Source organism: Nomascus leucogenys, chromosome 7b (assembly GCF_006542625.1).
Source record: "Nomascus leucogenys isolate Asia chromosome 7b, Asia_NLE_v1, whole genome shotgun sequence".
NCBI classification, from domain to species: domain Eukaryota; kingdom Metazoa; phylum Chordata; class Mammalia; order Primates; family Hylobatidae; genus Nomascus; species Nomascus leucogenys.
The window spans coordinates 35,110,025-35,123,415 of NC_044387.1; the positions used below are offsets into that span (position 1 = coordinate 35,110,025).

The following is a 13,391-nucleotide window of genomic DNA, read 5'->3' on the forward strand; positions in this document are numbered from 1 at the left end:
TGACATTAATCCATTCATGAGGGGTCTGCCCTCATGGCCCAATTCACCTCTTATTAGGCCCCACCTGCCAACACTGTTGTGTTGAAAATTAACTTTCCAACACATGAAATATTCAAACCATAACATTCCACCCATGGCCCCCCAAATTTATATACTTTTCACAGTGCAAAATACATTCCATCCCAGTGGCCCCCAAAGCCTTAACTAATTCCAGCATCAACTCAAAAATCTAAAGTCCAAAGTCTCATCTAAATCAGATATGGACGAGACTCACAGCATGATTCACCTTGAGGCAAATTCCTTCCAGATGTGGGCCTGTAAAATCTATTTCCAAAATACAATGATGAGACAGGCATTAGACAGAAATTCTCATTCCAAAAGGGATAAATAGGCAAGAAGGAATAAGAGGTCCCAAGTAAGCCCAAAACCCAACAGAGAGCATTATGTCATAAAGCCAGAGAACAATCTCCGTTGACTCTATGTCCCACATCCTGATCATACTGATATAGGGATTGGGCCACCATGGCCTTGGTTAGCCACAGCCCGACAGCTTTGCTGGGCTCAGCCCATGACTCAGCTCTCTTGGGTTGATGATGTATGCTGTTAGCTCTGTAGTTCTGGGGTCTTAGTGGCAGTCCCACTTCCACAGCTTCATTAGGCATTGCCCTGATGGGGGCTCTCTTTGGCAGCTCTGCCCTGTGACAAGCCTCTGTCTGGGTCTCCAAAGGCTGTGTGCAACATCCTTTAAACTCTAGATGGAGAAAATCATGCCCCTACAGCTCTTGCATTCTGGATACCTGCAGACTTAACATCATGTGGATGCCACTAAGATTTGCCACTTGAATCTTCTGGAGTGACAGGTCAAGTCACACCTAGGGTGTCTGAGGAGCACTGTAATGAAATGGGTGGAGCAGAGACCTGAGGTGGCTCTGGGCAGCAAGCCCATGGAGCGCACTCAGGGCCCATTGCTCAAAACCATTCTGCCCTCCTACAGCATTAGATCTGTGTTGGCAGGGTTAGCCTGGAAGATCTCTGAAATGCTTTCAGGATCTTTTCCCATTGTCTTGATGAGTAGCACCTGGCTCCCTTTATTCATATTAACCTCTTTAACAAATGGTCACTGTCCACACCCTTAGTATTCTCTCCTAAACAGCCTTTTCAGTTTTTATCTGGCCAAGATGCAAATTTTCCAAATCTTTTCACTCTGCTTCCCTTTTAATTAGTTAATATCTTTGCTCTCATATCTCACTGTATGTAGTTAAAAGTAGCCAGACAGAAGTCTGAATGGCTCACTGCTTTGATATTTCTTCTACCATATATCCTAGTTCATCACTTTTAAGTTCTGCATTCCAAAAAGTCTTAGGATATGGGCATAATTCAGCCAAGGTCTTTGCTATCTTATAACAAGAATGGTCTTTATTCCAGTTTCCAATACCTTGTTCCCCATTTTTGTCTGGAACTTGTCAGAATGACTGTTACTGTCTATATTTTTCTCAACATTTTTAGGAAGATTTAGACTTTCCCTAATTCTGGGATCTTTTTCTAAGCCTTCATCAGAATTGTCCTTCATGCTCTGTTCATGGCAGTATTTACCTTTTCTTGCTTGCTCCTCCAAATTCTTGTAGCCTCTACTCATTATTGAATTCCAAAGCTGCTTGCACAATTTCAAGTATTTGTAACAGCAGTAACTCCACTTCTTGGTCCCAATTTTCTGTCTTAGTCTGTTCTCTTCTCCTGTAACAGAATACCACAGATTGGCTAAATTATAAAGAAAAGAAATTTGGGGCCAGGCATGGTGACTCATGCTTATAATGCCAGAACTTTGGAAGGCCGAGACTGGAGGATCACTCAAAGCCAGGGGTTTGAGACCAGCCTGGTAAACAAAGTGAGACTCCATCTATACCAATAAAATAAAATAAAATAAAATAATTAGCTGAGCACAGTGATATGCACCTATAGTCCCAGCTACTTGGGAGACTGAGGCTGGAGGATTGTGAAGCCAGGAGTTGGAGGCTGCAGAGAGCTATGATCATACCACGGCACTCCAGCCTGGAGACCGAGCAAGACCTAGTTTCTAGTCTTGAAAAAAAGAAAAAAATTATTTGGCTCATGGTTCTGGTGTCTGGGAAGTTCAAGAGCCTACCACTGGCATCTGGCAAGGGTTATTTCTTGGCAGAAGGACAGAAGACAAAAGCAAGCTCTAGAGACACAAAGAGGAAATGGGGTTAAGCTTGCTTTTATAACAACCCACTTTCGAGATAACTAACGCTCTCCTGTGATAATGACATTAATTCATTCACGACAGCTCTGCCTTCATGACCAATCACCTCTTGTTAGGCCTTGCCTGCCAACACTGTTGCTTTGGGAATTAAATTTCCTACACATTAACTTTTGAGGGACGCATCCAAACTGTAGCATAATGTCACTCAATTTAGTCACAACAACCTTCAGTTTTCTTCTAGTTAAAAAATTTTATGATTCTTTTTTGGTACTACATACAAGTGTATGGTACCTTTCTAAAAATCAAGACATTAAGAAAAATTTAATGTTTGCACTTTTTTAGGTTTCAGGGACATCTTTTCATGGTGCTGTTGCTATTGTAGAATCAATGCTGAGGATAGATGTTTTCAGAGCAAGAATCTGACACCCTTACTCTGCATTTTATTTTAACAAACTTTTTTTTTTTTATCACACCAGCTAAATCTTTATTCTTTTCTGCTCTGGAAACTTGGTTTTATATTCAATTATTACAAAAGCCCTCCGGTTCTCTGATAACTGAAGACAAATATGTTTCAGGTTATTATTTTTTTTTTTCTATCAATCAGGCTTTTAGTCTACCATGGTGCTTGGAATCAGTCATCAATAACCAAGACACAATTAAAAGAGTTCGACAGTATGTATAAATACTGACAGTATGGTAAAATAATTAACTAATATACAGTCACAATTCACGTCTTCCCTAAAAACAAGGCCCACTCAAGTACATACGTTTAAATGCAATAACTAGAGCTTGCTTTAGACATATCAATGAAAAAAATTCCTCCAAAAGCAAATCTGAAAGTAAGGAACAATGTATTTTGAATAATTTCTTGTGTGTCAAGACAGTGCAATATTTTCTAGAATAAGTAAATCAAGTGCATGGTAGTACTTTAATATCAATTTTTTGATTTTGTTGTTTATTTTTTAAAGACCGGATTTAAACTCCTGATATAAAACAGACTTTTAATTTCCCGTTTTTCAAAGATAATATTGAAAGGTCACTTTCTAGCTTTTAAAGTTTTAAGAAATGACTCATTGTACTACCACTGTCTTATAGGCTTCAAAATCAAATATCCGGTCAATATTGTGCATTTTGATTTGGCAAACATGTATCCATTTTATGTGTTGTAATGGAACTTATTATTAAGAACTTTTTATTGCTAGTTCCCATGTTTTAGTTAGTAGATCTTCAGAACACTCCATTAAATAGATAAAAAAGAACATTGCATGCTTTAATGAAATACACTGAGTGTGCCAATTGTAACAAAAATATCTGACCAAGCTTCATAAAATATCTGGAAAGTTTCTCATCTTATTGATTTCAGATTTATCTTTAAAATTTTATTTATATACTTTTACCATTTTCTAATTAGTAAAGAAGCCTACATTCAGAGACGGGCATTCTCAAGGCTGCAGCCTTGCTCCCCAGAAAGACAGCATGCAACCAAATATTTGAGAGATATGCCTTAATAAGGATCCCTAAATAAGGATTGTTTCAGACTAAAACCAAAAAACGTTTTCCTCTCCAGTGATCAAAAGCTGTGGAAATTCTCGTGCCCAAAGAGACAGTGGCAGAGCATTTGACTGAGAGCCCTGGATGGCTTGAGGGTAGCTGGAAGTCTGTGTTTGACAGAGAGCTGAATGCTCCAGGAAAATGCCAGGGCCCCACCTTCTGGACTGTGGGCCCAGTGGATCTGGTCTGGCTTGGTTTCAGCCCTGGTTCTAAGGAACCCTGGAAAACCTACTTAGTCCAGTTCCTTGTGAGGCACAACAAAAAGCCAAGTAAATTCTAGGCTCACCATAGAATTTTTGAACATCTCAGATCAGCCTCAGAAGCGACTTTCATTCAAGATATATTTAATGAACACCTACTATTTTTCAAGGCCATGGAACTCCAAATTCCCCCAAAAGAGAGTTTTTGTTTTTATTGATTTATTTTCCCCTAGAGAAGTTAAGAGATCTTCTATGGCAAGTCGAAGGTATCAAAACTCACAGAGCAGCTAAGTGTTCCTCCCCCTGCTGTGAAAGCTAAACTTACATTTCTTAGAAAGAGGATCCTGTCATCATTTACTGTGTTCCTTAAAGTCTCCGAATATTGCCACTACATGATTTTTTTTTTCCATAATGCCTTTTGTTCTTGTTTTTTAAACCTTTTTCCAAACTTGAATCAACGTCTACATAGGGGCCGGGTATGGTAGCTCAAGTGTGTAATCCCAGCACTTCAGGAGGCCAACGCCGCCGGAGGATCCCTTGAGCCCAGGAGTTCAAGATCAGCCTGGGAGACATAGCTAGACCCTGTCAAAAAAAAAAAAAAAAAAAATCTGCTTGGGAACTGTCTATGTTCCAAGGGTTTCCTGCAGAAACAGGAATCGTTTCCCTGGTGTGTGTGTGTGTAGTCTATACTTTTTTCAAACTTTTGTGTGTGCTTTTAATGGTTTATGAGGACGTCAATTAAGAACATCAAATGGTTTCCAAGAAAAGACCCTAGAGTAAAAAATTACCATAAATATCAAGAGAAATGAGTAGATGGCCCCAGGATCACTTTGAAGGATGAAACAGGCTTTTAAAGGTCTTGGGCACACTGCACAGCCTAACAGCTTATTAAAAACACTAAAACAAGACTTGTGACTTTATTTCACTGTTGTGACACCAGATTCTATTGTTTGGGTGTCCCCTCCTGTCTCCCACAAATCCACTTCCGTATGTCTGAAAATCCGTAGTAGGTCTAATGATTATCAATCAAGGGAGGTCTCCGGAATACTGTACCTTGAGAAGTATAGGAACTTCCCAGAGGTTATGTTACGATAAAATATCTAGTTTCTAGTGCTTAAAACATTAAATTGTTTGCAACATATTTTTCCGTACGTTAATCAACATACTTTGCGATCCCTTATTAAGTTCTAGCCTCTGCAACAAACTGAAAAAAAGCAAAGACGCATAACTCAAATGTGAGAAGCACGGAAATTTCCTAGACCGCAGGGTTCGTTCTCAGTAGTCGGCAATAAGCTGACTTTCAGAGTCAGGAACTTGATAAAGTTGTTTTGGAGGATGCCCCAGCTGTATGAGGGTCCATTTCGTTTTGCATCTGAAGAGAAGCAAGCGAGAGTCCCCTACAGGGAGTAATGGTTCAGCGGGGCAAGGTTCGAAAACCCAGAGCTGGACAAAGGCGGGAACGCACGCCGCCGTGCCGGGGCTAGGGGTGCTGACGGCTCGCGCAACTCGCGGGCCTCCGGGTTTGAGGCCCTGGGGTCAGTCCTGCTCCGGGCTTCGCGCCCGGGCGCGGGTCCGAGCCGCCAACTTCGGGCCAATCAGCGAGCGGCGTCCCGGCGCCCACAGCTCCCAGGCCCGCGCCCCCCGCGCCCCCGCGGCAGGAATGGCAGGAACGGATCCGGGCCGAGCCCGACCCGGGACAAGGAGGGGCTGAGCCGCGGGGGATCCTGGAATCGGCAGGGAGGTGGGGATTCTGGGAGGAAAACTCCATTTCCTCCTTCCCTGCCGGTTTCTCCCCTCTACCCTGGCACCCCAAATTTCGATGTGTCGCCTGCCGGGCGCTAAGCGCCGGTGTTGAGAGGCGGCGGCCGCCGCGCCCGGGAAAATGCTGGGCATGTACGTGCCGGACAGGTTCTCCCTGAAGTCCTCCCGGGTTCAGGACGGGATGGGGCTCTACACGGCCCGCAGAGTGCGAAAGGTGGGTGACCCGGCGGCGGCCTGCGCGCCCCTGCACCTCGCGCGCCCTGTGCCTCCCGGAGTCGCCCTGCCGCAGGGCCCGGGGCGTGGCGGGCTTCACCTCGGTCGCCCCTCGCCCGGGCCGGGCCAGGCGTCCGCGGGAAGGCCGGGGACCGCGGGACGCAGCAGGCAGCGCCACGTAGGTGGCGGCGGGGTGCGTTCTGCTGCCGGCCGGTCCAGGGGCGGAACTGCTACCGGCCTCCCTGCTGCAAGATGTCTTTCCTCTCTCCCGCAGGAAGTGAGCGCGGCGGGAGCCTCCCTCTTCCTCGGTTACGGGTGTGAGCTGCGTCTTTGCGTTGGCGAAGGCACGCGTGGGCGGGTGTCTTCCCCCGCCCGCACGCTGCTCCGCTGCCGCCTCTTTTCCTTTAGGATGAATTAATGTGGCTAGAAACGCCTAACTTGCCATGCGGGGATGGGAGGAGCAGCCCAGAGCGCCGCTCCACACAGGCCATAGAATCTCATTCATACGCCCAGGATTTCCTTCCCTCCTTCTGGAATGTGTTATATGTGCTTTCAGGGAGGTGCCAACCAGATAATCTTTGAATGTTTGTACCTTTTTTCTCCGATCTTTTTTTTTTAATTTGTCTCCAACATCGGTTCGATCTCTCCAGCCAGAAAGTTACAGGCATGTGATGAGAGGAAGCAATTGCTCAGTTCGTACAGGAAGGGCCTGAAAGTGTTGGATGTTGAAAGCAAAGGCCTAGGAAGAGAGGCCACAGGAACAGTCCAGCTCTTTGGATTTGATCATATAATATTGTAACTTTAACAAGTTACATTAGAGTCGTCCTAGCCTTCCTTGCCCTCTTTTCTTAGTAGATATTTTGTAAGATGGAGGTTTGGGCAAGAAGGCTTGTTCAGGTGAGGTATGTTAACAAGAGGTTCAGACGACGCAGTCAAGAGACACTAGGGTGCCTTTCATCTGCATATAACCCCCTCCACTTAGCCTCTGACCTAAAGAGCTGGTGAAGAGTAGTAGAAAGTGCTACTAATCTCCAAAAAGGGCTCCATTGACAACATGATCTCCAGTCATCCTTCAGGGCAAAATTGGAAAAAAATAAACCACTTATTTATTTTTTCAAATGGGAGTTGGGGAGAATGTTCAAATGTTAAAAACAGGAATAAATACTTTATCTGAATTAGAGGTGTATTGAATAGTTGCCAAATGGCCAAATGTTAAAATCAACATTTTTTGAAGGCCGAATACAACCATCACCAAATGACGTCTGTGCAGAGTAGTTGAAATTCTCCTTTTAATTCATTCTTAAAAGATGTGAAAGATTCTCAAACAGACCTTCCTTAAAGGTTTCTGGCTTAAATTTAATGACTTTAAAAATTAAACAATTCTTAAAAATCATTTTATTTAATGTTATGAATAGTACTATACCAAACAACTCTACAAACATTAGAATTATTATATAATCCTTGTTGTTTCCTTGTATTACCATATAGATTTTTAGGAACAGCTGGCCAACCTACTTTCTTTTGAGATTTTTATTAATTTCAGTTTATTTTTTTCATGTATTTGATTCTTTGTAAGTATTTTATTTTTGGGCATGCAATGAAATGAACAGCTTCCAAAATCATCATATATTATTGCATCACTTTACTATTGCAATGATAAATACTTATCTTTTCCCGGCCAGTTTAACTTTGATATATAAAACACATAGAGATTTCCATCCAGATCTTATTTAGAATGCTTCCCTATATTTCAAAGTGAATATGCAGATGTTTGCTATGAATCCAAACTATTATCGACGTTTAGTTATGATCCCAAAATATTCAGTCACAAGGTCATGGACAGGTTTGTTGATCTCAGAAATGACCTTAAAGCAAGTTCCTTTTCCTTCCAAAATCTGAGGACGAAGACAAAGCTAAAGCCAAACAGCAGACTTTAGCTGAATTGTGAGGCTGCAGCTGAGTATCAAGGCATCCCTTACCTGCTTATGAAAGGCAAACGGTCCCTCAATTCTTAGGTATTTTCCAAGTTACCTTGTACTAGGCCTAATTCTGGCCATAAATCAAGGGATCTGAGAAGAGAGATTTATCAGCAGCTACATTAAGGACCTTACTTAAAAGTTTTTATGCTCTCTATTCTAAACAAATTTTGGAAGATACCACTTTTAATACATGTGTTGGAGTTTTACCACACTTTTATAACACATATGCTTGTATAACACTCCTGTTTTAAAAAGTGATTGCAATTCAAGCCATCTGTTGATTTCAAATTCAGAGAATCTAATCCAGACTGAGGTTGGGGAATCTTGCTAGAAACCCCACCCTCATTACATTCACCAGGTTGAGATGGGATTTTCTTGCTGGTGGGACCCCTTAATCCTCTAGTCGTACCCCTTTTCGTGCAGTGCTTCCTAGAGTGGTGGTGTCTTTGCAGCAGAATCACCTAATTCCCTGGCTTTACCTTAGTCCTACTAGATTTTTCCTTGGCAATTATCCTTTTTTGCTGGTCTGTTGCCTCTAATTTTTTTTCCCAGTATAAAAATCTGTATAGTGACAACTCAAGAAAAGGAAAAGAGTCAGTTAGAAAGCTTTTGAGAAGAAAAAGGAGACCTGAGTTCATTCACACTTTTACACATTGTGATTTGCTAATAATCAGAATAAGGAGAAATAATGAAATTGACACTTTTTGCATGCTATGTGCCAGACCCTGTCTAATGCTTGCTGTGTTTTCTCAGGAGCACAGTTGAACGCTTCAGTGAAAATGTGGCATTTTAGGTTGCAAAGTATTATGCAGACTAAAATTAATATTAGTTACTCAAAACTCATAAATTAAGTATACATCCAATAAAAATTTAAAGTTAAACAAACACCTTACTACATTACATTTTTTTGTTTCATCACCATTTCTTTCCTAGCTTGCTTATATGATTAACCACCAGTGGGTGGTGTTTTTTGACATTGTACCTGAAACTGCAAAGTGGAAAGGTTATTTCAAGCTCTCAGATTATGCGATTTTAAGGGAAAGATTAAGGTGGAAATACACTGCTCTCAGCTTTCTTTCCCTTTAGATATTTTAGGCTGTAGGTTTTTCTTCTCTGACTTGCAGTCATTTAATCATTCTTATGTGGCAGGTACTGTACTAGGCCCTGGGAATACACAGGTGAGCAAGACAGACAAGGTCTTTTTCTGCAAGGAGCTTGCTTGCTTGTGTGGGGAGATAGGCAGTAAACAAGTAGAAAATGGAAGATTACCAAAATGATTGAGGCATGTGTTAAATTAATTGCAGGAAATAAACAGGATGAGGCATTAAAGAGTAAATGAGGGGTGGGTCTACTTTAGGAGGGTCAGCAGGGAAGACTTCTCAGAGGAAATGACATCTGAGCAGAGAGCTGAAGTCGCTGAGCCAGCCAGGAGATTCTCTAGGAAGAGAAGTGCAGAGAGCCAACCTGTTCAGTATAAAGCTCTTCCTCTTTCAAAGTGCCTGTCTCTGGGCTTTGGCCAGAGGCATGCTTCCCAGCCTGTGGGCTGGCCAGTTGGCAGGCTGTAACCTTTTAGGAGAAATAAAGTCTTGTCTCCGCCTCTCCGTTTCTAAAATTATATCTTGTAATTTTTTGCTGAGTTAACAGACGTCATCTAATTGGCACATCCTCATTTTACAGGTGAGAACACTGAATCCCAGAGAGTTGCAGGGAGTCTTGCAGCTCACAGTTGCCTCTCAGATTCCTCTGCCTTCCACAGTTTCAACTCCCTCCTTTCCAAACCAAGGCACACACCTTGATTCTCATTGAGGGATTTGTACTAAGGTCATTTGGTGAGGTAAAATCCTAAGTAAAAGAAAAAAAAAATACCTGAAGTAAAGGCTTAAAGGTGAGTTTGTAAAATTACAGTAAGATTTTAAAACAAAAATCAAATTTTACAAAGTTAAAAAAAAATCAAAGAAAGAAAAAAGCTGAAACAGATAAGTAAATAAAAGCCTGTAGAGGAAAAATCACCATGCATAAATGTTAATACAGGAAGACCAGACTTTGTGGGATAAGGTGTTGTGTTGATCAGTGTAGAAGGTGACTTGTCTGAAGAAACATGGATTTGTATCCAAAGGCTAAAAATCTGCCAGCCAGTGTTTGCTTTCCTGGTGGCTGATGATAACTAATCTGGAAACATAATCAGAGGAAAAGTAATCATGAAGCCTGCCATATATGCTATCTCTTCCCTGTGTTCACACATTCACACTTCTCCATAGTGACTCAAGGCAGCTTTGTATTTCCTGGTGTTATTAAACATTTTTTTAAATTATGTAACTACTCTAATATTTTCTCCAAAACTATATTTTTTGTGTGTGATAATGGCAGCTACAATTAATTCAATAAGTATTTATTGAACTATGGCAGTTTTAGGCACTGTTTTAGTCACTAGTGGCAGAAAAGCGAGTGACAGAGACAACAGTCACTAGATGCATTACACATTCTTTAGTGAAGTCCTGCAATAAACCTGCAAGGGGGCTGTTAGTATCCCTGTTTTATAGATGAGAGAGGTGATGTTGAGGAAGGTTATATCAGTCCTAAGTGGATTAATGAAAATTTGAACTCAGGTCATTCCATATATACTTTTCCTTAAAAATGTTTTTTCTCTATTCTGATAAAATGCTATATCTACAAATATACAAACACATGCACACTTTTTAAAAAAAACATGAGTTTAAAAAATAAGAAAAGAGTAAACTCACTTCATCATCTCACATTTTTCATTCAACGGTATCTTATGGAAATTCCTTTATCTACCTTGGCTCTGTTTTTTTTTAATGTGTGACTATAGTCTATGCTGTGGATGTGCCATAATTTTTATTTATTCAGGTCTTGTTTTACACATTCATTTAACAGTCTTTATCACTCTATATGCCAAGACCTGTACTATTCACTTTGGGGTACAATAGTTAAGAAAATAGGTATGCTGGCTCTTGGGGAGCTTGCAGTCCAGTGAGGGAAGACACAAAATAACAGACCTACAAGATAACTTTTGTACTATTTTAAATATTATAAGCATTATAGAAAAAAGAAAAAGTGCTAGGTATGGTTGACTTGACAGAAGAGGTGTGTGGGTGTGTGTGTGGGATGCTATAAATGTTAGATGGGTCAGTTAATCCTCACTAAACAGGAGAGATTTGGGCAGTTATTTGAAGGGTGGTAGGAAATTAGCCAAACGTATATCTACGGGAAGAGCATTCTAAGTGCAGAAGGGGCAGCTACAGTAAAGGACCTAAGACGGGAGTTTGCCTGTTGTGGTCCAAGAACAAGGAGGTCAGTGTGGCTGGAATGGAATGAGCAAGTGGGCAAGCAGTTGAGGAGGAGGTCAGAGGGCTAGTGAAGGGATGAGTGTTAGGGGAAGATCTACTGCTTAGAGCCCTTTAGGCCACTGCAAAGCCTTTGGCTTTTACTTTGAGTGAAATGAGAGGGCACTGTAGAGTTTTGAGCAAAGGAGTGACATAAGTTTATCAAGCATGACTGGGTGTTCTGTTGAGAAAAGTTTGCCACAGGGCAAGTGTGTAAACTGGGAGAGTTAGGATTCTACTGCAGTAATCCATGTGAGAGGTGATGACAGTTTAGACCAAGATAGTGGCTACTTTGGTAGTATGGGGTAACAGAACGTGCTGATAGGATTGGATGTGAGGTGTGAAAGAATGGGAAGGATTCAGGATGATTCCAAGGATTTTAGCCTGAGGAATTGGAAGGATTGGATTATCAGCCAGCAACTGAGATGGGGAAGGTTGTGGGTAGAGCAGGTTTGAAGAGGGCAGATCAGGGGTTCAGTTTAAGGCATGTTGTTTTTGAGATGTCTATTAGACAGCAAGGGGATATGTCAAAGTGTCAGTGAGATACAATTGTATAATGCAGTTCCTCCTTCTCATTCTTTAAAATGTCACACATTTTATGTTATATGTTATAAATCTTACAGTATGCTTTTACTCTTGTTTCTTTAGATCATCAGTGATCTTTTAGAGCATTAAAATGAAGACAAATTATCTTTGTTATGTACCTTTACTTTTTACCATTACATTTAGCTATTTATTGATTTATTTATGAGATAGAGTCTTGCTCTGTCGTCTAGGTTAAAGTGCAGAGGTGCGATCTCAGCTCACTGCAACCTTTGCCTCCCAGGTTCCAGCTATTCTCCTGCCTCAGCCTCCTGAGTAGCTGTGATTACAGGCGCCCACCACCACACCTGGCTAATTTTTGTATTTTTAGTAGACAGGGTTTTACCATGTTGGCCAGGCTGATCTCGAACTCCTGACCTCAAGTGATTTGCCCACCTCGGCCTCCCAAAGTGCTGGGATTACAGGCCTGAACCACCGTGCCTGGCCCATTTATTTTTATTTATTTTGAACTAAGTTTCTGTCTGGTATCATATTCTGAATGCTGAAGAACTTCATTTAACATTTCTTACAACACTTGTCTTCTGGCACTGAATTTTCTCAGCCTTTATCTGCCCTTCTGCCCTGCTCTTCTTCTTCTCCCCACAGTGGACTTCGCTGTGTTATTTTTTGGTGCTGGGTGGGCTGATGGTGAGGGGTATGGGAGAAGGGTCTCTGTTGTCTTGTTCTATTCTCCCTCTTATGTAGACTTTCTCTGCCTGGGCCCTGGGAGTTGGGCTTTCTCAATATGCCTGCTCCTCTTCCCCAGGAGAGCTAATCTTTTAACTTGTGTCAGTGGTTGGTCTTTTGTGGGTGAACATTTCTTGTCCCTTCCCCTGTGGTAGGAGTTCTTTGATGGTTGTTGTTTAAGTGCTTGAGCCTGTACTGTTTCCTGCCCTTCTCCCCGCAGTGGTGGATCTTTCCTGGGGTCATCCTGGGGATGACATAGTTTACTGCTTTTCTTGCAGTAGCTAAAGGCTTTCTTCTGATATGAGAAAAAGTTCAGGACAGGAGGTGTACACTGTCATGCCATTCTTGCAGCCGCTGCTGTTCTGCTCTTGCATGACAGCACCACTGAGGAAGTCTCTCTTTGTTCTCCCATCTGTTCCCAAACCTCTCTCACATGGGGAGGTCCTTGGAAAAGAATGTGAGCATGCCTGTGAGCATCTCTTGGGTCTGGGGCTTGCTGTAGTTCTATGCCTTCATTCTGTCTCACATTCCTCCTTTAGCAAGTTGTTAAAATGTTAGTTCATTTTTTACTTGTTTGGATGGTGGATGGAGGAGGGCACTGGCCACAGGTAAGCTAGAGCTCTCCTTAAGAAAAGTTATGATTTTGCAGTTTATCGTTCTCATTGTTAGGATAGTAGTGATACTCTTACCTTCTTGGTGGAAACTGAACTTTTATATATTTTTTATTTCAATAGCTTTAGGGGTACAAGTGGTTTTTGCTTACATGGATGAATTGTATATTGGTGAAGTTTGAGATTTTGATGTACCCCTCACTGAGTAATGTATGTTATATCCAATATGGATTTTGGATGCC

General features: G+C 41.7%; 1 protein-coding gene across 3 annotated transcripts in view; it reads left to right on the plus strand.

The window, feature by feature from the left end:
* Positions 1 to 5,598: 5,598 nt before the first annotated feature.
* Positions 5,599 to 13,391, plus strand: part of PRDM5 (PR/SET domain 5) — a 218,744-nt gene continuing 210,951 nt past the window's right edge. For all 3 annotated transcript variants that reach the window (XM_003271327.3, XM_003271328.3, XM_012507638.2), the window contains exon 1: positions 5,599 to 5,947. In XM_003271327.3, coding sequence (XP_003271375.1) covers positions 5,855 to 5,947 — 93 coding nt within the window. In that variant the 5' untranslated portion in view covers positions 5,599 to 5,854. The remainder of the gene's footprint in view (positions 5,948 to 13,391) is intronic.